Genomic DNA, 24,953 nt, shown 5'->3' with positions numbered 1-24,953 from the left:
TCCCGAAGCGTTTCCCATCTCCCCCTCCTCTGATGACTTTGCACCGGCCACAGCCCCCCTGCCTCCCAGGGCTCCTGCCTCCCAGGGCTCCGGCACTGAGCGGGGGAGGGGATGAGGAGGGTCCGGCAGGCTTGGCTTCTCAGGCATATGGTCCTTTCACAGTCATTGTGGGGCGTGGACGGTGGTCGGGCTGCCTCTTCCCCACCATGCGGGGCAGCCTCATCTGGCCACTGGGGCCCCAGCTGCTGCTGTTTCCTCTCTGCTGATTTTGAGGCCTCTCCCCAGGCCTCCCCCGCCCCACCTTCCTGAGGGTCTGCCTCCCCGCTTGGCCTCTTTGTTCCTGCCAGCGCTGTGTGCAGCCGAATCACTTACCTGAGACGCCCCCACCTGCTCTCTGAGGCACCACTTGCATCCGGGACGGAGCCCCTGGGGGAGGGATGTGGGGTCTGTGAGCGTGGCTGGGTTTGTGCAAAGCCTCCACCGTAGGAGACCAAGGAAGGGATGACAAAGGAGTGTTCATTCATTCAATCATTTGTTCATTCATTCATTCACACGTGCCTTTTTTCCCTGCCTTTGTGTTTGTGCCAGGCAAATGTGCTCGCTGCTGGGGGATACGGAGGTAAAATAAACCCTTGCAGGATGAGGGTGCCAATAACAATAGTAATCGTAATAACAGCTAACACTTATTGGGCACCGACTGTGTACCAGACACTGTTCTAAACTCTTTTCTTGCAGTAATTAGTTTAATCGTTGTGCATGACAGCTCTACCACGTTGGTACTAGTATTTTCCTCATTGTACAGATAGGAAATTGAGGCCCAGAGGAATGAAGGAACTTTTCTACGTTGGTATCGGGCTGGGATCGTTGTTTCAAGGTGCCGCTGTGCGTGTCTCGGGGTTCCCGTCCTTGGAGCCACACCGACACCCTGGGAGCAGGCAGAATGGCAGCTCTTGTTCCCAGTGGACGGACAGGGAAATGGAGATTCCGAGAGGTCAAGTGACACGCTCAAGGTCACACAGCAGGTCAGGGACTGAGCCCAGAGTGCCAGCTCCCCACCTGCCAGGCTCCTTTTCTGAAGGCGAGGGGAGATTGAGCCTGGGAGAGGCGGCCAGCAGGTGCGGTCAGCCTGCGTGCTCCGCCACCCACAGGTCTGGGAGCCTCACCCCCAGTTCTTCTCCCTTGCCCTCCTCCTTTCCGACACCCGTCACCATCCCCCTGTAGAAATAGCCAGAACAAGGCTCGGGAGTCAAGTAACACACCCAGCGTCCTAGCTAGGGGGAGGCAGACCCGGAGCTCAAACCCAGGTGGGTCTGACCCCTCAGCCTCCATTCCCCGCCCCCCACCCCCGATCAGCTGGTGGCTGCCGAGGCCACGCCCTGCAGGACAGGACCAGGTAGGCAAGGCCCTCTAGGAGCAGGCGTGGACCTGCTGTGTGGACAAAGCAGAACGTTTGCCATGTCTGACTGTCATATGTGCTGTGGAAGGGTCGGGAGGGGTTCCCCTTACCATGCGGATTTTACACATGTGGGGGCCACAGAACCCAGGGAAACCGAGCCTGGAGCCTGCGCCCCTCTCCTTGGCCTGGCCAGCAGCGAACCACAGGAGCTCGCCAGGCCGAGAGGGGTGTGGGAGGGCGCTCTGGGCGGAGGGCACAGCCTGTGCACAGGGCCGTTGTCACTGGGGGAGAAGGTGGGGCTGGAGTACGGGGAGAAGGCGAGGACAGACTTGGGGAGCCAGAGTGTGGGGGGAGCTCCGAGCTAACACAGATTCTGAAGGTCCCAGTCTCCTGGCCTCGGAGCTGGGCACCACTGGTGCTCTCCCTGCTTGTTAAATGACTCAGGTGAGCAAATGATTAAAGCAAGGCAAGGAAAAAGGGAATGGAAACTGTGAGTCATTTCACAGCAGTCTTAAAGCCACAGGAAGAGCGTAAAGGGAGGCTTGGAGTGAGCTCCTGTCCTGGCGGGCTTGTGCCTGCCTCCCAGCTGCTGGCGTAAAGTGTCCCGCCTTCTCCTCCCTGCTGCCCCACAGCCGCCACTCTGCCCAAAACTCCACATGGGCTGCGTGTAACACCAGCACGTTAGAGAGGCCGCATTGGAAGGGCCCTCATGACATCTTCAGCTTCCAGCTCTTGCTTTCAGGCAAGTGAGCCTTAGTTTTAAACTCTCTGTACCCAGGAAGTCTTCCCTGACTAAGCGCCCTTGGCTTAGTTGGTTCCCACCCTCTATACCGCTCTCTTCTCTCCTACGTGTGACTTATGTATGATTCACAGCTCAGTGTAGAAGAAAGAGCTCTGGATCTGTCACGAGAAAACATGGCTCTGAATTCTGGCCGTGCAACCACACAGTACGACTTCCAGCAGTACTACTTCCTTCTTCCCAGACAGGCCCCTTCCTGGCAGCAGTGTATAAACAGTGCCCTCTAGCGCCTAAGAACAGTACCACGCTGTCAGTGCAGAGCCATGATGGATCAGACATCACATGTGGGTCCCACACTTTGTGTGCAAATTATCTACCTAGGGTTCAGAATTTTAAAAAATGCAGGCTGATGGGGTTAGATGGGACTTCCTGGAGAAGGAAAAGTTTTGTCGAGTTTTGTGGACAAGGTGACAGTTCCAACTCTGGCTTTCCTAAAGACACCCCCTCCCTTCCTCTGCTCCTTGAGTTGGGAGAGAGAAATCGGCCTGTTGGCTTCTCTCAGTCGTGGAGATGGCCGGGGGTCCGGTGCACAGAACCTACTCAGCCTCACGCTGCCTGGGCCTCCCGACCCCAGGAGGCCTCTTGGGGAAGTGCGAGGACGCTGGCCAGGGAGGCTGAGGCCTGTGCTCTGGCTCTGGGCCTGCGGGGTCCTGCAGACATCGGCATGGAGGGGCCTCGCCTCTGTCGTTGGGGGCTGTGGAGGGGAGGAACCAGGTCACCCTGTCAGGGATCCCCTTTGAGAAGAAGCAAGAAGCATCCTGTTGGACCCACCCTTGTCTTCCTCCCAGGGAAGAAGTGTGGGCAGAGCTGCAGCCCCCAAAACCCCACGTTCGCATCCTGGCCCTGCCACCTTCTGGTGGGTGGTCCTGGGCGAGTCACTGAGACGCTGAGCCTTGGTCACCTCCTCTGGGGGCAGCAACTCTGCCTCATAGCCTTGGCCAAAGGTGGGAGACAGGGGACACCCCAGATGCCCTGCAGCCCCAAGACATCCCAGCTCCTCCTGGGCCACGTGGGGAGGGGAGAGCGGGTGGGGCTGCAGGGCCACCAGGGCAGGCAGGTCCTGGGGAGCTGACGGAGATCCCGTAGGTCAAGGATGGGTCTCAGGGGCCATGTACAGACCCTCCTGCCTACTCCTGAACCCCTCACGCACCACCCTCTCCACCTGGCCCCACACCCCTGCCCAGCTGCCTGGATGTGGCAGGGCGCCCACCAAGGGCCCTGCTCACCAGGACAGGGTGTGTGTTGGAGGGAGTTGGCAGATACAGCCAGGAATGAGAGCAGGGCAGACTGGTCCGCTTGGGGCTCCATCTAGGACCCAGCCTTCCCTCTACCCCTCTCCCCTGCGCCCCCAGAGCAGGGCTCGTTCGATTTCACCTTTGAACTCCCAGGCACTGGGGACAGAGTGGGACACAGGACACATCTGAAATGAGTTGTGCGGGGACAGTTTTGCTCTGCCCCAGCAATGAGAACACAGAGATGAGCACCTCAGACCCAGACGGAGGAGGGTGCCACTGGGGAGGACCTACTTGTCCCCAGCACTGTGTTATGTGCCTTAAGATACGAACTCATTTCATCATTCATTCATTCATGCCATGAATATTTGGGTGCCCACTTTGTGCCGAGCACTGGAGATTGAGCAATGAACAAAAAGACAGAGGAGAACACGTCCTTATGGAGTGTGCACTGGGCTCGGGGGTGTTGGGAACAGAAGGCAAAACAGAACATTTGCCGTGTCTGACTGTGATACGTGCTGAGGAAGGGCCGGGAGGGGTTCCCCTTACCGTGCGGATTTTACACACGTAGGGGCCACAGAACCCAGGGAAACCGAGCCTGGAGCCTGCGCCCCCCTTTTGTCTTCCGGAGTATGGGGACCAGGCAAGGACAGACTCGGGGAGCCAGAGCGTGGGGTGAGCTCTGAGCTAACGCGGATTCTGAAGGTCCCAGTCTCCTGGCCTCAGAGCAGGGCTGGTCGCACATGAGGCGTAAAGAGAGAGGAAAGGGAATTACGGACTGTGCCGGCTGGGGGGTGGTGCCCAGCGCCGAGACGGGCACCCAAGAGGACTGTGGGCAGAGGAGGTGGACAAGAGCGGGATGCTTCATGTTCTCATTGGCCCCCAGGGAGATTTAACTCGAGTCTGAGCCCCTGCCTCTCAGCCGGTCCCCGTCACCCTGCCCTTGTGTGCAGTCCGGCTCCTGCAGCCACGACCGAGCCCCACGCACAGCGCGCCGGTTCCAGCTGAGCAGTTCGCACGGAGGGGCCGGGAGGGCGCCTGCCACGGCCCGGGCTCGCCGGGCCCCCAGCTGAGCTGTAAATGACTTTTCCATTTTCCGAGACCTGCGCCCAGGCCTGTTTGGTATTCAGGGACGCCCGGCCCACACTCGCCAGCTCTCAGCTCTGCCCGAATTACTTGATTAAAACGCATATCAACTATTATGTGATTCGTTTCTCTGCCGCTGCTCCACGCCGGGGCCTAGGTTAAACTGTAATAAAGGCTGGGTTGGAGGCAGGCGGCGGGAGGGGGGGGCGCAGGAGCAGGGCTGGGCGGTGTCTGTGGGCAGGGGGCGGCCGAGAGGACCCCAGACCTCAGGGCCACTGCTGGCGTCCACTGATCGAGGCCGACGCGGGGTTTGGAGATGGGTCAGCTCTCTCCTGCCTTCTGCGAGGTGGGGAGGTCCAGAAATCGTGACCACCTTGTTTCAAGGCTTGTCTTCTGGCGAAAGAGGGAGGAGGGGAAGGTTGGAGATGGAGAAGCCACGCTGGCTTTCAGGATCAGAAATGGAATTTTCCGTCACCCGGGAGCTTGCCGTAGCCAGGTTGGCTCTCGCCAGGCTGGGAGTCCCGAGTCCTGGGTTTTCTTCCCAGCCTTGCTGCCCTGGGACTCCGCTGAACGTCAGTAAAATGGGGCTGATGCTGCCTGCCTGACCCTCCCAGGTTATTGGGCGAGACCGTGCTGGGACAGTGAGAGGGCTGTAAACTGTAGAGGGCTGTAAACTGTAGAGTGCTGTGCACAAGTGCAGGCGACGCCTGCTGTAGTGGATCACAGCTCAGAGGGAACTTTGCGATGGTTCTGCCCAGCTCTATTCATTCGAGCTTTGCTGAGTACCTGCTGTGTGCCAGGCGCAGTCTCTGCTGCACTCAAGATCTCCCAGCACAGTGAGACCCATAAACATGCAAGTTCAGTGTCTCCCGATGAGGTTTGAGACCCCCCCAAGGAGAGGTGGTGAAATCCCCCCCCGGATGGGCCCAGGAAGCCTTGCTGGGGGAGGCAGCCCAGCAGAGGAAGCGCGTGCCCAGAGGCTGAGAGGCGGCTCAGCTCGGCTCACTCGGTTAAGGAAGCCTCGCGTGGCTGGACGGGAGCCGGGTGGGATGGTGGGGTGAATCGGGACTCGTGGGCAAGGCCAATGGTGGTGGGGTCTTGCTGGCGTGGCCAGGGCTTCCTGGCACACCCGCAGTCCTCAGGGGCTTCCAGGGCTCAGAGGCTGTGAAAGGAGGCTTCGAAGGGGAGGCAGAGGCTGGGGGAGATGACGAGAGCTGCCCCCAGCAACCTTCCTTCCACACGAGCACCCTGGCCTGGGCTGGACTCCGCCCTGAGCAGAGCTTGCTCCTGCCCACCCCAAAGTTTTGACAAACCGAGAGGCTCCCAGCACCCCTCCTGCCACCCCTCGTCCTGTCCTCAGGCTGCTCTGCGGCTTCTGTGAGTCACGCAGCTGTCTTGGTGTTTTACACCTGTCCTGTGCCCCAGTTCATCGGGAAGCAGTTTCCTCCATCGGACTGGGAAACCCCCAGGACAGGAGTGACACCTCCTCCATCAGATTGGGAGCTTCCCAAAGCAGAGGCTGCTTCTCCCCCATAAGACTGGAAGGGATCCGAGGTGGGGGCTGCAATTCCCGCTGGCTCTGTGAGGGCCTCCCCACATCCCCAAGCAGAGATGGAGAGAAGGTCTCTCCCTGTGTCCCTCTCTCTCGGGGCTACCTTCAGACCAGCACTCGGCTCTGTCCCATCCCCGTGGACCAGTCCATCTGACAGCTGCTCGAGAGCAGGAGGGCACGAGCCGGCCGGGAGCTGCTCCCCCCTGCCCACCTCCAGCCTGGCTCCATTTAATGAATGCGTTCCCATGTCCACTCTCCCCTCGCCCCCTCCTTGTGCAGGCTTCACCGAGAGGCGACCAGCTTTCGGCGCACGGAGGACTCAGCCCCAGCCGGCGGGGCCTCTCTGCAGCCGACTCCACCTAATCCTGTCGATTAATTGAACTCTGAGGCTAAAGGGTTCCCCGGGGTTGGGAAGGGGGAAGGGCACCCCCAGAGGGTAGGGGGTACAGGAAACTGGAGCAAGGGTGACGTGGTGGCACCAGGGCTCTTTGCATCCCTCCCCACACTGCTTTGGCCCTGTGCCCCCACCCCCTCTTGTCATCATCACTGTCATCATCATCATCATCAACATAATAATAATCATTCACGTGCTCTGTAAGTTCCAAGTTACTCCCACAGTCTTTATTTTATTCCACCCTCAAAGCCATCCAGTGAGGCATGCAAGGATGTGTTATTGTCCTCATTTCTACATCTGAGAAAACCGAGGTCCAGAGAGGGGAAGTGACTTGGCCAAGGCCACACAGTGAGGGATAGAACCCAGAATCCAGGTCTCAGGCTCCCCAGACCAGGACTCCCGACTTGACCCGGGCTGTCCCAGGGGCCCCTCACACTCCCCCAAATCTGTCCCGTCCTCCCATCCCTGTCCAGAAAGGGAGCATGGGTTTACTGGCTGTGTGGCCTCCATCAAGTGACTGAACCTCTCTGAGCCTCATTTTCCGTATTGTAAAAAGTCAATAGTCCCCACTTCACAGACCTGTCCTAAGACTGGCATGGAGAAGGCCCCTGGAATGTGGGTCTCTTCCCCTACACTGGGCCAAGGGGGTCAGTGGCAGCTCTTTTTCAGGGGGCTGAAATCACAGACTGCAATCCAGTTCCCCTGAGATCTGCCTGGACCTCGTGGGCAGAGGACAGAGCCTTGCTCTCCTGACTCAGCATCCCGGGGTTGTTATGGCAACGCCGAGCAGCCCAGAGGACCAGTGCAGATCCCTCAGACAGCAGAGACCGTGGGCCCTGCTTTGCCTCCCAGCCTGGGCTTCCATCTGGCCAGGTCTCTGGATCCGCACAGCTCCCCACACCCCTGCAGAATAAGGGGAGGGAGAGACGGGGGGAGTCGGACCCAGAACTCTGTGGCGGTGAGTCCAGAAAACTGCAGGTGATTTGGAGGACAGAGGGACCAGATGGGGCTAGCGAGGGCACCGAGGCCGTGGCCTTGGTGAAAGAAGTTTATCTCTCAGCAGACCTAAAGCAAATGTTGGTCATTTGCTAAGCGCATTCACGATTTTGATCATAACCCTAGAGCCTCTCCTATTATTCCTTAATATTTCATTTTATACAAAAGCACCTTTAAAAACCTAATGCAAGGAAACTAATCCTCTTATAAATGGAAAATAAGCATCACTTCCTGTAAATAGATAAGAAACATGAAAACAAATAACATAAAAACAAGCAATGCCGTTACATTCCACCTAGAGACTGCCAAGCGTGGGAGGCTCCAAGCTTGGGCCTGCCCTGCCTTTTTTAAGAGGGGAGAACAGCTGTGCTGATGAGGGTCTTGGACGGTGCCACGTGCCGCTGTGTACATTTGAATTCAAATTAAATACAATTTAAAACGAAGTTCTTTGGTTGCACCAGGCCATTTTCAAGTGCTCAATGCCACATGTGGCTGGTAATGCCATATTGAACAGCATGAATCTGGGACATTCCCATCATCACAGAAGGTTCTAGTGGGCAGCACTGCTCTAGAACTCCACTGAGACTTATGCTTCCTCCATCAGACTGGCCTCTCCCCGGGCAGGCGCTGTGTCTGCCCCCTTCTCTGACCTCGCAGCCCTGAGGACGATCTTGGCCCATAGATCTCACTCCCATAACCCTGGTCCCCCCCCACACACACTCAGCCCCTGCCTGAGCTCGAGTGTCCCCGCTGGAGGCACCGAGCCTGTGCCCCCTTCCCAGCCTCCTTCCCAGCCTCCTTCCCTGCCCGCCAGCGCCTGCTTCCTCCTCCTGAGGCCCCAGGGAGCTTGCTCTCCTTCTCACCATCAGAAAACTGAGGCGATGCAGTGAATTTCAGGAACCGAATCCTTGGGATGAGTCGCACTTGGCTCTGAGCACCAGACATGCTGGGGAAGGGGCCGCGGATGCCAGCTGTGCACACCGTGGTCTCTCAGTGACTGGGGGGCTGGGCAGCTGGCAGCGCCGGCCGGGAAAGGGCAGAGGCAGGGTTGGATCTGACCCCGGGTCTTGTCTTGGGGATGAGGCAGGCCACCATGAAGAGAGGACCCCTTGCCATTGGTCCCCTTGCGGTGGGGTGTGGCGTCTCAACTGGGGACAGCCTGGCAGTGGCCAGTAAAAAGCAGGGATGACCTCCCGATGGACAAGATAGCAGGGTTGGAGGGAGGGGCCTGGGGCAGATGGACATTGTCCAAGAGTGGATGACCTTCCAGGCGTATGACCTCCCACACTCCCAGTCCACCCACCAGGCTCGGGGCTGTGGGTGCAGCTCCACGGTGGAATCACCCGTCATGCCTTTCGACGCGCCCGGCCTTTGCACGTGCTCTTCCCTCTGGCAGCGATGCCTTTCCCTTCACCTCCACTTGACATTAGGAGGCTGTACTAGTTTTTGTTTTTATTGAATGGGGGGAGGGGGTTGTCCCTCGTGGGAGAGGCCTAGACCTAATCACGTAACCAACACTTGAAGCAACTGAGACAAACATGACTTTGTATTGGCGGAAGGGGTGGGCGGGACGAGGAATCTGAGCGCGTTTGCGTTTCACATTGCCGTTCTGTGACTCAGTTTCTCCCATCTGTCGTGTGGGCACATGGTGTGGCTCTTCCAGCTCGACTCAGGCCAAGTGCTGCAAGCACAGGGAACAGTCCTGCCCTGTCCTCCACGTACCTAGCCCCCCCAGGCACACAGCAGGTGCGCGACAGACGCTTTGGGGAATGAACGAATGAATGGCAAAAAATCAGAAGTGCTTCCAGGAGCATCAGTGGTGGAGAGGAAGGGACAGGGAAGGGGAAATGAAATGAAGGCAGAAGGGAGAAGGGAGGACGCAGGCGTGGCGGGCGGACGATAACCTCTGAGCATCTGTTCTCTTGTCTCTCCCTTCCTTTCTGCCGCCTCTTCTCCACACTCCCCATGGTTCTCCTGGGGCTGCTCAGGGTGCGGCTTCAGCGCTCTGGCTGGGGGGCTCCCTGCTAGCACCCCCTCTGCCAGGCTGGAGATGGGCAGGAGGCACAGGATCAATGGGGGCAAGAGCCAGGTCAGTCCCCGGAGTCTCAGCTGAGGAGCTTGTGCAGGCCCTTCCTGCAGCCTCCAGGCCGACAGCCCCAGCTGAGCTCTCCGTGCCCAGGAAGCAAAGGTCTTCACCCAGCTCCAGGCTGCAGGTTGGAAATTGGTGGGGGTGACGGGGCAGGGCCTTGGCCATGACTGAGGTCGTCCGGGTGGACTCCTCCAGCCTGGGAGGTCACTCAGAGATCCTAGAGCATCCCAGGAAGAGCTGGTTTGTGGAAGTCATGTAGTCCAAGCCCTTCATGTTACAAATGGGGAAACTGAGGCCCAGGGAGGGGAGGTAGCCTTCGTAGGGTCACAGGCATTTAGGAACAGAGCTGGGGCTGGAATCTGAGCTTCCTGACTGCCAGCTCTGGCCACACACACTCGGTCCCTCTTTCCCTTCCTTCCTGCCTGCCTGCCTTCTTTCCTTAGTTTTTGCAATATTTTCCCCAAATGCAATAACATTTTTCTTTAAATAATCACTGTTTAAAACATACTAAAATACAAACAAGCGTAAAGAAGAACACAAAAGTGCTGTCACCTTGGAGGTTAACATTTGTTATGTTTGGGACATAGGGTTCCACAACGCGTCACGCGTGCTTATTCCAAAGGTGGGCTTCATCTTTGCACGCTGGTTTATATCTTGCCTTTTTCTTAAAGTCAGGTTTATTGAGATATGGTCAACATACAGTCAAATTCTCCCTTTTTTAGTGAGAATACAGTTCTCTGAATTTTGACAAATGTATTTTACTGTGAAAATACCCCCCGAGTCTGTGTCACAGGCATCTTGCTATGTCAGTGGAAATAACCTAAGTGCCCAACTCTAGGGGATTGGTTTTTTTTTTCTTTAAAGGGAACGGTTTTGCCAGAAAGTATCTAACCAGGGCCCCGGGGGTGGGCACGGAGGTGGCTGCCCACCTTTCACTCTGCTGAACAACGCTGCGATGAACGTCCTCCTTTCTGTGCTTGGGAGGGGCCTGGTCCTCAGTGCAGGGAGGGGTCCAAAGGTGGCAGAGTGTGCCTCTGTGCCCCACCGGGCCCAGCACCCTCCGTCTCACTAAGCCCCCGCCCTCCCTCCCTCTCCCCCCACGTAGGGAACAGGCTGGACGAGGGCTCGGACGTGGAATCGGAACCCGACCTCCCGCTGAAGCGCAAGCAGCGCCGCAGCCGGACCACGTTCACGGCCGAGCAGCTGGAGGAGCTGGAGAAGGCCTTCGAGAGGACTCACTACCCGGACATCTACACCCGCGAGGAGCTGGCGCAGAGGACCAAGCTGACCGAGGCGCGCGTCCAGGTGAGGAGGCGCCCGGGGTGTTCGTGCTGCAGGTATATTCCAGAGACTGGGGTTGAGAAGGTCGGGGTGGCCAGGGTCAGTGAGTTCAATGCCCCCTGGGGGGTTTCCAACAGGTGGTCCAGGGACCATGTAGACAAGTGATGCCACCGACAGCCGATGCAGAGTTAGAGGGCAGCAAATGTTTGTTGACTGACTGACTGAATGGTGGACAGCTCAAGGGGGAGAGAGACAGGGAGAGAAGAAGAGGGAAAGGGTGGGAGGGCAGAAAAGGGAGAGAGGGAGGGAGGGCATTAGTTCAGCCAGAAGAGAGGCTCAGGGTGTATAAAAGTCTTCAAATCTCTGATGAAGGGAGGAAGGGACAAGAATAAGCCTAGCTCAGATGGGAAATGAGCTTCCCGTTGTGGGAGGCATGCAAACAGAGTAGGCGGGTAAACAGAGTAGGCAGGTAAACAGAGTGGGCAGGCACACTCCTATAGGTTAGAGCATCGGGGCAGGGTGGGCAGACCAAAGACCTTGAACATCACTTCCACGGCCTCAGTGAGTGGGAAGGGAGAATGGAGAGAGAGCTACAGCCCACGGGGGGACAAAGGACTGCCCCCACCCTGCCATGGGGGAGCCCCATTGCCTCCCCTCCCCAGGCCGGGCTCTCAGATTCCACAGGGCCTGCAATTCCCAGAGTGCAGGAGGGTCTCCGCGGGCCTGGCTGGAGAGGGCTGAGGCTGGGCAGGGGCAAGAAGAGGTGGGACAGGTCGTGATGAACAGCTCTTGGGGGACCGTTCCTGGCTGTCCTTTCCACGGACGAGGGAGGCGGGTCTGCAGAGCAGCCGCCCCAAACCCATCTGGGGGCACCTCCATCCCAGAGGACCAGCCTTCGTCGGGCCCCCACTCGGTGCCAGCTGCAGTGCTCGGGCTTCTCCCGTGTGACCTGGTGGAAGCTCAGACCCCCTTGTCAGGTCGGTACCAGCCCCTGCCCCACGCCACAGGTGCAGAAGCTGAAGCTCAGGGACGCGACGTGCCCAGGGACGCGAGCTGGGTGGTGGCTGAGCTGGGCTGGCAGCCACCAAAGCCCACGTCCTCTCCACCCTGGGGAAGGAACGAGTTGACTCAGAACCTGGGATTTGAGAGCAATAGGGACAATCCCAGAAGCAAACTGGTGTCTCTCCGCACTCTGGGAACCAGCGGACGCCCCTCCCCGGAGTGGGGGCCCTTTGCTGCCATCGAGGGAGACCCCAAGGGGCAGGCGGCAGCAGCCAGCTCATCTCACTGCCTCCCCTCCTCTCCGAGGTGACATCCGAGCCTGCCCCAGCCCCGGGCTCCCCCACCCCATCCTCCTGCAGCTGTTCTCCGGCACATTCCTGGGCGCTTTCTCATCCCCACGTCTGGCGGCCCCTGAAGTCTGACCGCTCCTTGTAAAATCTCCTGGCTGTCAGGGCAGTGCTTTTATTGGCCCAGGGGACCTAGAAACAGGTGCCACTCAAGGTCCAAGGAGGGAGGGGTCTGGGAAGGGAGCCGTGGCCAGAGCCCAGGCAGATCCATGGTGAGCCGGGGTCCTGCCTCCCGGTGACGCCCTGCCACGCCGTGGGCTTCCCCAAGCAGGGACGGGCCTCTCTCCTCAGACTAGCAGCTCCCCAGGGCAGGGCAGGGCCTCCCCCATCAGGCCAGAACCTCCCCCATGGCAGGGCAGGGTCTCCCCGCTTAGCCTGAGGGCTTTCTCAGTAGAAGAGGGAACAAAAACTGTGGAGTTTTTAAAGAATGAACAAAGGCTGACCCAAAGAATTAAGAACATTGAGCCTGGGGAAGGAGAAACTTGAAGAACAGGCTGCTCCGAGAGCCCCTGAGGGACCAGGGCCAAGCGGGAGCATCTCGGGTTCAGCATAAAGGTCTGTAGGAAGAGAGCTCAGGACTGAGAGCATCTGGTCCCTGCCTCTGGTCAGCTGTGTCACCCTCAACAGGTCGCCTTCCTGTCCTGAGACCTAGTCGCCTCTCTGTAAATAAGGGACGGAATTTGACGATCACTATGACCCTTAAAGTTATAGGATCCTTGCTTATTGACAGTCAGGGATGCCTGGTAAGGTGATGAGATCCCCATTACCAGAAGTGTTCAAGCAAAAGCACAATGTGCAGTTGATCAGGGCCCTGGGAAAGAGGATTCCTACTGTGGACGTTGGGGCAGGGACCTCAAAGTCCCCCGAGCACTGCTTACACGGTCTGGCTTTATACTTTTGAAGTCGTGATCTCTGATTGTAAGAGTTCATGCATGGTCCTGGGATTTTGCAATCCTGACATCTCATCTCAGTGGCCCTGGGAGGTGGGTGGGTTGGTGGAGGGGTTCAGGGTGGGCTCGGAGCGTAGGTGTGGATTCCACCCCATCATTCACCCTCTGTGCCCTTGGCCTCCTCACCTGGAGAGTGGAGATGATAATAATAGGATCTACTTTGTTCTGAGGATTCAATGATTACGTGTAAAAAGAAAAAAAAGTTAGGAAGTACCTGGCACACAGAAGTGCCAAAATAGGGGGCATTGTTATGAAAACTCCACCTGTCCCTGGCAGCTCCAGTTCTGGCCACCCTTGCAGCTCCAGGTTCGTTCATCTGGCAGGCGTTTATTGAGGACTTACTATGTGCCCGGTGCTGTTCTAGGCACTGGGGATTCAGCGGGCAAACCCCCTGCTGTCCTGAAACTGATGTCCTGATAAACCCATGAGCAGGTAAACGTTATGTCAGGTGGGGGTCCGGTAACCACCTCCCTCTGGCTCCCTCCAGCCCTGCTCCCCGACAGGGGAGCCTCCCCTGGAAGCCTGCTGGGCATTACAGGGTGCTTGTGACACCCCAGCCTCAGCCAGCAGAAAGCCGGAGACATGTGGAGGGTAGGGAAGGGGTGTCAGGCAGGAGAACCCATGCCTGGGGCCCCATAACTCCTTTCTCTGGAGGAATTTCCATTTTTAAACAGCTGGCGGTCCAACCCCAACCTCACATATATTTTCCTTAGAGGGGAACAGATCCACTGTGTCCTGAGTGCCACAACCCTGCGCCTGTGTGTTTCTTCTAGAAACAAAGGCCTCAGGGCTGGTAGGTCCCGAGGTCACCCATGGCACCCCCCACCACTGCCTGTGAAAACATCCCCATCCTTCAGCCGATCAGTGCCAAGGGACTAGTGTCGTCCTGCACCTCTTTGTGTCCTCGCCCTAATCCAGAACCCTGCTGTTTGCACCAGAGGGACCCGCGAACTAGCAACTGGCACTGAACCTTCGAATCGCACTGGATGGCATTTCCGGCACATTTCTTACGTGCCGGGCACCATGCTTACTGCTCTACATACCTTGTCTTCACCCATCCTCGCCATAACCCTAGGAGGCAGGCGTGACTTTTCTCTCCATTTTGCAGATGGGAAAACTGAGATTTAGCTAAGGGAAGTGAACTCTTAAAGACACAGTAAGGGACCGTGTTGGAACTTGAACCCAAGTCTGTCTGCTCACGTTCTTTTCCTCCGTGCTGCGTTAAGAGAAGGACCAGGTGAGATATTCAGCCCAGTAAACAGCTGGCACCAACGGTGCCTGCTCCCAGGGCTGGGTGTCGAGAGAAGGATCAAGAATGAATAACAAAACCCAGCCCCTGCTTCCAAAGAACTCAACCCCAATCAGGGGTTCCGGGTGGGATGCCGAGGCCGCCACTGTCCCTCTTGGAGCCTCCATTTGCCCATCTGTAAGTGGGCAGCTTGCTCTACATGCCGGCAAAGAGCCCTCCTGCCCAGCCACCTCTGGGTCTCTGGCGGGGTAACAGTTGCACGCGGCCAGTGCTGTTCCAAGCACTTTGCTTGCATTAAATACTAACTCGTTTGAGGTCTGGAACCACCTGGGAGGTGGATGTAATTAGCTCCATAAGGGACAACGGAATTTTCCCATCTTAGCAAGGAGTTAGAGGCAGGATTCAAACTCAGGCAGTTGGCTCCAGAGTCCCTGCTGTCACCTATCATGTCACACTTAGTGAGAAGGGAGGTGCTTGCTGGGATGGAAGCAGTCCCAGGGAAACAGGATAACAAAGGAAGAAGAGGTGAGAGAATTGGCAGCAGTGGCATGCCGCCTCCTCCAGGAAGTCCCCCTGGATTCTGAGAGGTGAAGCTGGAAGCCCCTCCTCTGACGTCCTCAGAGAACATTGCACATCACCCGTCTGAGCTCGCTGGACTGAAAAGCAGCCGTCATGTGCCCAGGCAGCTTGAGGGCTGGAACTGTGTCCTGTCCGCCTCTCTGTCCTCAGTGTCTTGCTTGGCACAGGGAAGAGTTCCAGCAAAGGTCTGAGATGAGGAGGAGGTAAAGAGAGAGGGGAGGAGTAGGAAGAGGAAGGAAAGGGAGGGAAGGAGGAAGAACGCCTCGGACTCTAGCCAGTGCTCTTTAGGGAAAAGATGACCCACACCAGGGAGCAGCTGCCACGTAGCTTACGCCATTCCCTGACCCACTCCAGGATTTTCGCCACATTTGCGTATTGTCCATACTGTTACTTGCTTTGTAATGAAATCAGTGTGTTCTAAAATAAAAGTGCACATCACACCTGTAAAGAAAAGGCAGCTGTGAAAAACATGCACAAGAGAAAACAAAACAGCGTGATTAAATGTCACCTGCAACGTCCTCTGCTGTTCCAGAGGGAGGTTAGCAAGTGTTGGAAAGGCGCTAAGGATGCTTAGCGCCAAGCTGAGACCTCCCCTTTCGCAGCCCGGCAGGCCCGGAGGGGAATGACTGCCTCACCCCCTGCACAGGGTGATTTCATGTCTGTATCACTCACCATCGGGATGTGAGTGCTGGCAGGAGGCCCGCTCTTGGAAGCACTGAATCAGTATAGAGACCCCCGCCCCCGCCCCAGGAGGCTGGGCCAGAGCTGGGAGACAATGCCCCTTCCTCATGGGGCTCCCGCACCCTCCGTCTGACCAGCCAGCCTCCCCCTAGCCCAGGAGCCCTGGGGATGCCTTCGGGCCTGCGGAGGTGGGAGAAGCCAGGACTTTGGGTCTATCTGGGAGCCAGCCTCTTCCATCTGCTTTCTGTGTGACACCTAAGTCAGAGCCGGCTGCTCTGTTCATCCAGCTGGGAAAGTGGACACTGCTTTTGTCACCCAGGAAGGACCTAGCAAAGACCAACGACACCAGGGGCACATGAGCCCCCTCTGCCCACTTCAGACTGCCCCCCAGCCCCCTGTCTCGGCAGACGTGCTCCAGAGGGGTGGGGGGCTTGGGTGATCTGATGCCAGGGGAGGGTGGGGCCTTTGTCCCACCAGGAGGGGACCCCACCTGAGCCTTGTGGCCCCAGCCCCAGCAAAGATACCCCAGAGCCGGCCGGGCGTGGTGGCTCACGCCTGTAATCCTAGCACTCTGGGAGGCCGAGGCGGGCGGATTGTTTGAGCTCAGGAGTTCGAGACCAGCCTGAGCCAAAGCAAAACCCCCTTCCCTACCAAAAAAAAAAAAAAAAAATAGCCAGGTGTGGTAGTGGATGCCTGTAGTGGATGCCAGCTACTCAAGAGGCTGAGGCAGGAGGATTGTTTGAGCCCAGGAGTTTGAGGTTGCTGTGAGCTAGGCTGATGCCATGGCACTCTAGCCCGGGCAAAAGAGTGAGACTCTGTCTCAAAAAAAAAAAAAAAAGATACCCCAGAGCCATTCATTCATCATTCATCCAATCATTAATTCAATGAGTCTGTTGAGTACTGACTGAGCACATCACAGGGAGCAAGGAATACACAGTCTCTACCCCATGGGGCTGAGGCCGGAGGGCAAGACACAAATAAACAGTCCCTGCTCCTGGGAGGGGACACAGCAGGAGGCCCCTCCCACCCCCTGAGAGAGGCAGGAACCTACCTGAACTGCCCTAGACGCAGCCATTAGGGGGTCGGAGTCAGGCGAGCAGGCATTTGAGCTGAGCTCTGAAGGCCAAGGAGCCAGCTGCAGGAATAGTGTTCAGGTGAGAGGGAACAGCGTGTGCAAAGCACAAGGGTGGAAAAGAGCTCCCTCAAAGCAGCCCCTGCTTGCACCCTCATTCTCCTCCTTCTCTGGCCCGTCCCAGGGAACTTGCAAATCCAGAGAAGCAGGCTCTGGAAAGTCAGACTGATTTACGTTTGAACCTCAGATCCGTCACAGACTACCTGTGTGGCCTTGGGCAAACTATTTGACCTGTCTGAGCCTTGGTTTCCCCTTCTGTAAAATGGGAGTGGGCAGACATGTGAAGCACCGGCCCAGTGCTTGGAGGAAAGGGAGACTCAGCGATGGGGGCTTGTTTTCCCATTAGTGATTGATAAATCCCCGTGTGTGTGTGTGTGTGTGTGTGTGTGTGTGTGTGTGTGTGTGCGTGCGCGCGCGTGCACACACCTCCATTTCAAGGGGGCCCAGGCTGTGTAAGTGAACTAGGGCCTCAGTCTCCAGATGGAGAACTAGCTTACACCCCTGAGTGTGGAGGGTGCATCTCATTCGGGAGGGTTGGAGATGTGTGGCTTCCACCTGGGGGGCTTCCTGGAGGAGGTGAGGAGCAAGGTGTTCTGTAACAAGTATGGTCAGGCAGGTCAGGAGGCCCTCAGGGAAGGAGCAGCTGCAGTGGGAAAGAGCACTGGACTGAGAGCCACGCAGACCTGGCTGGGCCACCGACTCACCCTGGCCTGTGGACAAGCCACCCGCTTTCTCTGGGTCTCAGTTTCCTCATCTGTAAAATGGGGATAATGATAAAACCCCCCTCACTGGGGGTCATGAGGACAGAATCAGATAGTGCCTATAAAGTCACTCTGCAAACTGTCCCATGCTGCACGAAGCTGGGGTTTCCTTCCATGGAGGAGGATGCTGGCTGGATCGGAGCACGATGGCTTTGGAGACGGGTTCTGGCCGTGTTTCGGCTCTGCCAGGAGCCAGGCTAAGCGTCCTTCATTCTCTGCTCTCCACCCCGCAGGTCTGGTTCAGTAACCGCCGTGCCCGTTGGCGTAAGCAGGCAGGGGCCAACCAGCTGGCGGCGTTCAACCACCTCCTGCCGGGAGGCTTCCCACCCACTGGCATGCCCACGCTGTCCCCCTACCAGCTGCCGGACTCCACCTACCCCACCACCACCATCTCCCAAGGTGAGTGGCCCAGGCCCGCCCTGGCATCGCAGCAGCTGCCCTTCCTCCCTCCCCGCCTGGTTCTTTCTCTCCTTTCACTTCCAAGGGCTATTCGTACTTTCATGTGGGCAGACTATTAAGACAAAAAATTCACAGTCCTGCCAACGGGCCAGCTGGGGTCAGCACGGCAGCCCCCGTGCACCTGCTCAGACCGAGCTTCCCAGGGGCAAGAGCACACGGATCTCCTGGGGGTCTTGTTAAAACACTGGTCTGGGGCCCGGGATTCTGCATTTCTGACAAGCTCCCTGGCGATGCCCAGGCTGCTGGGCCTTTGCCATGCTTTGAGCAGCAAGGATCTGGAGCACCTGCCGGAGGGTGCTGAGCAGAGCAGCCTTGGAGGGAAAGAATATTCCCCAAGGACTTTGGGACCACGTAGAGCCACAGTCTTTGCTTTCTTTTAAATGACAGTGATATGAGTGTGTGTGTGTGTGTGTGTGTGTGTGTGTGTGTGTGTGTGTGTCAGGAGAATATTGGGATAATTTTTTTTAGACTATATTGGCCTCTAATTCGTGCCAATAAAAATTTACAAAGGGGCTTAAATAATTTTCCGGGACCTCACTTTCTTGCCCTGCTCTCTCAAAAGATCCATTTTCAGAGGGGATAAAAGTTGCCTCCTTCGAGGACCCGAGGAAGATTCCTCTGAGAGATGCCCCCTCAGGGGGAAGAGTCAACCCCCCTCGTTCCGCTCTGCCCTGGGCTGGCTGAGCGGGGCCAGCCCCCTGAGGTCCACCTGGGAAGGAGGCATCACTTGGGCCCAGTGGCTTGAAGTGTCAGATTCCCTTCCGGCCTTGGAGAGCGGTGGGCAGAGGGAAGAGGGTGAGTGGGTGGGAGATGCTAGGGGGTCAGAGGGGCCTTGGGAGGGGAAGAAGCTCAAGGCTGAGTCCCAGAAGAGATGGTGCACTCTGTAGGGGACAAGGGTTCCCACCCACCCTCCCTGGACCCCGTCCCATTCTGCCACCCCGCCCCCACCCCAGCACACACCAGAATCCCACTACCTGATATCTGCCGCACGACACCACGTCTTAAAGGACGGCAGGCTGCAGTTCTGGAGGCCGAGGAGAGAGAGAACACCCCCACGCCCCATCTCCGCTGTGATTCTTAATAAGGAGTTGAACCAGTGCCGAGGATGGCAGGGCCCCACCCCCTGGAAGGCTGCACAGAGGGGCCCCCACGGAGCAGAGTAGCAGCCCAGCGGCGAGGAACAGAAATGGCCCCAGAGTCAGGCTGTCCAAACCCTGGTCCCTCCACCCACCAGCCTGGCCATCCTGTGCCTCAACCCCATCGAGCCTCGGTTTCTTCATCCATAAAATGGGAACCACATTCTTGCTTCACACCTTCAACAGCATCTGTAAAAGCACCTGGTGTGGGTCGATGCTCACAAAACGGGACAGGCCTGGGTAGACTGACAGGAGTCCCCAACAAGGGCCAACTTTCAGAACAGCTGACACCTATTGAGCACCTACTGTGCGCCAAGCAGTGAGCAACAGGGTGGGTGTGTAGTTGTCTGGGGGTGTCTGGGATGTTGGCTGGCTGTCAGTCAAGGCCTGGCTGGGCCCTAGTGCCCTGCCCAGGAGCCAGCTTGTCTCACCCCAAGCAGCGTGAGAAGGTGGTCGCTCCCCTCCAAGGGACGGAGACTGGGAGGAGAAGGCTCACAGCTTCCTCCTGGGCGAGGCCACTGGCTCAGGACCTCTCTTGGGTCTCTCCGCAGACGGGGGCAGCACCGTGCACCGGCCCCAGCCCCTGCCGCCGTCCACCATGCACCAGGGTGGGCTGGCCGCGGCCGCCGCAGCCGCCGACACCAGCTCTGCGTACGGAGCTCGCCACAGCTTCTCCAGCTACTCCGACAGCTTCATGAACCCGGCGGCGCCCTCCAACCACATGAACCCGGTCAGCAACGGCCTGTCTCCTCAGGTAGGCGGCCTCGGCCTTGTGCCCAGGGTCCCTTCGACAGACGCCAACCAGCCCAGCCAGGGAGAGGGCTCCGGGGGACCCAGGGTGGCTCTCCACTGGGGAAGACAGGTGTCACTGGGAATTCACTGGTCTCCATGAAACCACTGGCTGGTGGGTACTCGAGAGAGTTTAGGTGGGAGGCGGGGGTGCCCCTTCCACCCTCACTTTCAGTGTCTGGAATCCACTGCCCTGGGTTTAGGTTCCTGAAGCTGCAGACCTGGATGTGGAGAAAGGTTTCCATAGTTCTTGCCACCCAGAAACAAACAGAGACTGTAGACGTGCTCTTGGCCCGACGGCCACACAGAGCTTGTGAAACAGGCCCGCGATCCAACTCGAGACTGTTCGGTCCCTGAAAGTCAGGCATGTCCCCGCAGTGCATTGGTGGAAGCCGTGCACCGTTAACTGGAGGAGGCTGACTGGGGTTGGGGTTTTGTTCTAGAACCAGGAGTCCTTCCTGGATTTAGTCCTGTGCTCCTGGCCTTTCACCAGGAGTGGCCAGTGTGAGGAAGGCAGGACCACGTCCTGTGGGTGCAGAGAACTGCAGATGGGGTTCTGGACCAGGACCTGATTGGGTCTTGGGAACTCCGTGCATGACTGTGATTGGTTGCTGGTTAAGTCGCTCATTGCCTGATGGTGCCGTGAAAAGTCATAGGACCTGCTGTGGATCAAGTCAGAAAGATAACGCTGGGGCTTATGCTGGTTACCGGTGGGTTTGGGACTCAGCCATGCTGGAAGTCCCAGTGAATTTGAGGAATGATGAACTCGTTTTTGTAGCTGCAGCAGACTCCAAAATATCCATGGGGAAAGGAATTAAATCCAAGACTGGTTTTACCCAGCATGCAATCTTCTGGGACACCCCTTCCTCACATGCGTGGTGAGAACGCATTGCATGCGACGGCGCAGACTGATCCGAACAGCTGTGATTTGGGGTAAAGGTGACAGCTCTGGGGTGGGTTTAAATCCCAGCTCCACTGCTCAGGGTGGTCTTCAGCAAGTTGGCATCTGTGAGCCTCATTTTATCCCCCATTAAGCAGAGAGTCTGTTACTAACCTTGTGGCAAGGGGTGCTTGCCCCGTGCAATGTGCAAACAGGTCGAAGCACCTAACCCGGAGCCTGGCACAAAGACAGACACCAGGTAATATTAGCTCTCCTGCCCTGCTATTGCCTGGACGATATCATTAACATAGGAAACCTGTTACCTAAAGAAAAAGCAGTCAAAGCGGGTCAGCAAATGACATCCTGTGGGCCACATCCATCAGCTACCTATTTGTGTAAAGAAAGTTTTATTGGAACACACCAGTCCCTCTGTTTATGGCTGCCCCTGAGCTACAGCAGCAGAGTTGAGTACTTCCAAAAGAGACTATATGGCCCACAAAGACTAAAATATCTACTATCTGGTCCATACAGAAAAGAAATTGCCAAGAATGTTAATTCTCTGCTTGTCCGGGTTCCTTGGTGTTTGCCTCCATTAATTTGTGTAGTTGAGGACGAGTTGCATTTTAGTTCCACCATTTGCTTATAGGGAAAACCTCGAGCAAATTCCTTTTCTTCTGGATGCCTTGATTTTCTCATCCATGAAATGGGGATCATACCAGCTCTTACCTCTAGGGTTGTTGAGGATTAAATGAGATAATCCACCAAAAGCACTTAGCTCAGGCCTGGCACAGAGTGAATGCCAGAGATCCCAGTGGTGATGCACCAAACCTTCTTGGGGCCCACATTATAGGGGTGATGCCGCTGACTTGGCTGACCTTGTCAGTCCCAGCATGGTCCTCACCAGACCACCCCACTCTCTTGCTGGTATCCCAGGTGGAAAAAACCCTACGCGTGTAGTACAGCCTGTAGTCCAAAATATTTTCCCAGTGGAACCTAAGTGACGTCTTTGGGGTTCAAGGTCATGCCGCCATCTCATTAGTGCTGGGGGCTAACTGGCCAGGCCTTCCGGAGCCGAGACGGGAGACAGACACAACAGCATCTCCAAGCTGGCTGGGTGAGGACCCTGCAGAGATCCAAGGTGTCCACGCCTAAGGATGTGGTCCAAGCCTGGCCTGGGGGTACAAGATGAGTTGGGAGGAGCATCCTTGGAAAGCTGAAGAGAGGGACTTTGAGACTGTGCGGCCAGCCCCTTACTTTTCAGACGGGCCCCAGTATGCACAGGCGGGGCCAGGGCCGAGGGTCCTCCCCAGCCCACCCCTGTCTCATTGCGGGCTGAGCTTTATCCCCAAAGCAGGACTTTTGTCACAGGGCAGAGGCGAGCCTAGCAAATAAGGGGCCCCAGGCCTGCAGAGCGTGGGGGATGGGATTCAAGGGGGAAGGGGGAAGAAGAGGAGAAACTGACCCAGGGGTGTGAGCAGTCAGATTAGGGGGGGCTCTTCCCCCTGGTTAGGAAACTTTGGAGTTGGATGTCGAGTTTTCCATCCTTGCCTGGAGTTCCTGAGTTGGACCCTCATCCCTCCGCCCAGCCCAGGGTTTCCCTGAAACTAAAAGCGAGAGACCCTCGGGAGGCCCCCCCCAACCCCATTCCTCACAAGAGGCTGACATGATGAATCGGGAGGACCTCAGAGGCCCGCCCAGAGGTTCCCACCAAAGGTGTGAAGACAGATGGAGGGTCTGACAGGGGCAGAGGGGCCCAGGAGGTGAGCAGCTGCCGGAGGAGGGCAGATGCGGGGCAGTGGGGGCAGGCGTGTGTGCTTCCGTGTGTGAACCTGGGGCTGAGGGTCAGGCAGGGCGCGAGGGGGAGGGTGCCTCTGGGTCTCTGCAGGAGCTCCCGGCATTGCCAAGCTCCCGCGCCAGGTCTGCTCCTCCTCTGTCTGGGCAGGAGGACCTGCCATCTTCAGCACACCTCTGCGGTCTTGGGAGGTGCGGGGCCGGGGTTTTCTGCTGAGCCGGGATCTGTAGGGAGACGACCTGTAGGGACAGATGCGCTTCCAACGTCCTCTCCCCTCAACAGAAGTGGCTTTCTCTGCAGCTCACCTGGGCAAGCAGGAGAGGGAAGGCTTTCCACCTGGGCTGTGGGGTTGGCACGCCATCCCTTTACACAGGACGGCAGGTCCCTGACACGTCGCCCGATGGCTTTGGCTCTCGAAACTCAAAGGTGTTTTTGTTCTTACAGAAGCCTCTGGGGGCTGAGGTTGGGGGCCGTAGAGAGCACCTGGACAGACTGGGACAAGCAGGCCACTGGCCGGCGTGCTGCTGCCGTGGGAAGACCTGCTTCCCCGGTGGGTTGACCCAAGTCCCTTGTCTCAGACCCAGCTGGGCAGTGGGGGCTGCTCGGGACCTCCGTGGAGAGACTGCCCGGCGGCATTTCACAGAAAAGCCATCTACTCATCTCAGCTCTGCTGTCCCTGGCTCTGAGGGGGTGACTAACATAACGGTGGCTATGGAGTGCCTCCTATGTGGCATTCTGCTGTTCTAGGCACTTGGGGTAAATCAGGGAACAGAGAGAGAGGAAGCCTCCCGTCCTGCTGGAACTGACAGTACAACGGGGCAGACAGAATAGACAAAATTAAAAAGCAAGTCGTGCAGCATGTTTAATACCAGTGTCGACAGGGACAGGTAAACTTTCCGGAGCCCCTAGGACATTCACACCCTGTTCTGAGTGTTTCACATACATTAATCCACCTAGAGGGTGGAGCCAGGATTCAAACCCGTGTCTCTAGAGCCCGAGATCTTAACCACTCATTTTGTCTTCCCCATGCTCAGAAATGCCCACGCCTGTGCTCTGCTTTTAGAGTTTGGCTGGCAGCAAGAAGGGAGGCCAGCCCCTTCAGCTTGGTGGAGGAAAGAGCTCATGCAACCCATGTCCTGGATGAGAACACTGAGGCCAAGGACCTCAGGTTAGAGGCCAGAGGGCAGAGCCGGGTTTTACAGGCAAAAACCTTTCGAGAGGTTCACACACCTTTGAGGGGTGGTTCCCTCATCGTCCTCCCACCCCTCAGAGATCCAGACGGATATGATTAGGCATCAGGCGTGTGCGCATCCCTGGCTCTGTGCCCCGTGCTTCCTGAGAGGCGCAGGGAACAGGCATCCCGCCCATGAGACCTCATTCCTGAGGAGTCCACGGTGAGGGCGCCCACACCCCAGCCCCCTCTCTCCCCTGTGCTCCAGGCTGAGGGCCAGTTACTTGGGAAGTGACTCTTAGAAAACAGCTAGGACAAAAGGAACCTTTTGTAACGTGAATGACATTGAGTCCTCTGGTAGCTACAGATCCACCCTTCATACCAGCCCCGTCTAGGAGTCCTGAGCAGGGCTCGCTCTTAGGGGTCCTGGGCAGAGATGGGAAGGAAGACACCGGGCCGGCCCTTAGGGATCCCCAGTCTGATGGGGGAGACAGCCCGTGTCCCAGGAGCTCATTGTCTGATGGAAGAGACGAACCCCTCGTCCTCAGACGCCCCCGTCTGACGGCAGAAGCACAGCTCTCTCTGGGAGCATCCTCAGTGTGATGCAGAGACAGGCGTCAGACAGTCACTTGGAGCTGCAGCTCCTACCAGCCGGGAATCAGTGGAAAGTTCTGCTGTTTCCAGGGTCCTTGGGCTGGAGGCTACAGGCAGGGTGCCCTGGCTGGGGGCTTCCTCAGGGCCTGCGTGGGGTGTCCCGAGTGGAGGAAGCTGCATTTGTCTCCCGACCACTTTCAGACACCAGCTTTATCAGAGGGCCCAGTTTCCCCAGATTTTCCCTAAGTCACCCTGTTGGGTCAGTGGCACCTGGACTCGGCGTCTGGGGGCTCCTGCCGCTGCATCGTGGGAGGGGACTTTCTGTCTTGCCGCTGGTTCTGTGCTCCTTCATGATGTCCCGCGTTCACCATCCCCTTTGTTCCTCTCAGGAGCTTAGAACGGAGGAACCTACAAAAGGGATTTATGTATTCCGTTTCCTCCCTACACCGGACTCATGAGACACATTCTCTAAGTGCTCAGTTAACCACCCGAACACGATCGCAGCCAACCGAGCCTTTCTGTCCCCTCCTGTTTCGGGACGCTCCTCTCTCCTACCTCCTGTGCGTTTAATAATTACAGCAACAGCGCACGTGGGGTCCACGCTCA

General features: G+C 57.4%; 1 protein-coding gene across 1 annotated transcript in view; it reads left to right on the top strand.

Moving 5' to 3' along the window:
* Positions 1 to 19,875, top strand: part of LOC105826882 (paired box protein Pax-7) — a gene marked incomplete at its 3' end in the record, with an annotated part of 62,474 nt that extends 42,599 nt beyond the window's left edge. Inside the window, exons 5-7 of the mRNA XM_012664889.1 lie at positions 10,650 to 10,849; positions 17,760 to 17,925; positions 19,673 to 19,875. Coding sequence (XP_012520343.1) covers positions 10,650 to 10,849; positions 17,760 to 17,925; positions 19,673 to 19,875 — 569 coding nt within the window. The remainder of the gene's footprint in view (positions 1 to 10,649; positions 10,850 to 17,759; positions 17,926 to 19,672) is intronic.
* Positions 19,876 to 24,953: the final 5,078 nt, after the last annotated feature.

Source organism: Propithecus coquereli, unplaced genomic scaffold (assembly GCF_000956105.1).
Source record: "Propithecus coquereli isolate 6110/MARCELLA unplaced genomic scaffold, Pcoq_1.0 Scaffold939, whole genome shotgun sequence".
Lineage (NCBI taxonomy): Eukaryota > Metazoa > Chordata > Mammalia > Primates > Indriidae > Propithecus > Propithecus coquereli.
This window is presented reverse-complemented; position numbering and strand designations above follow the sequence as displayed.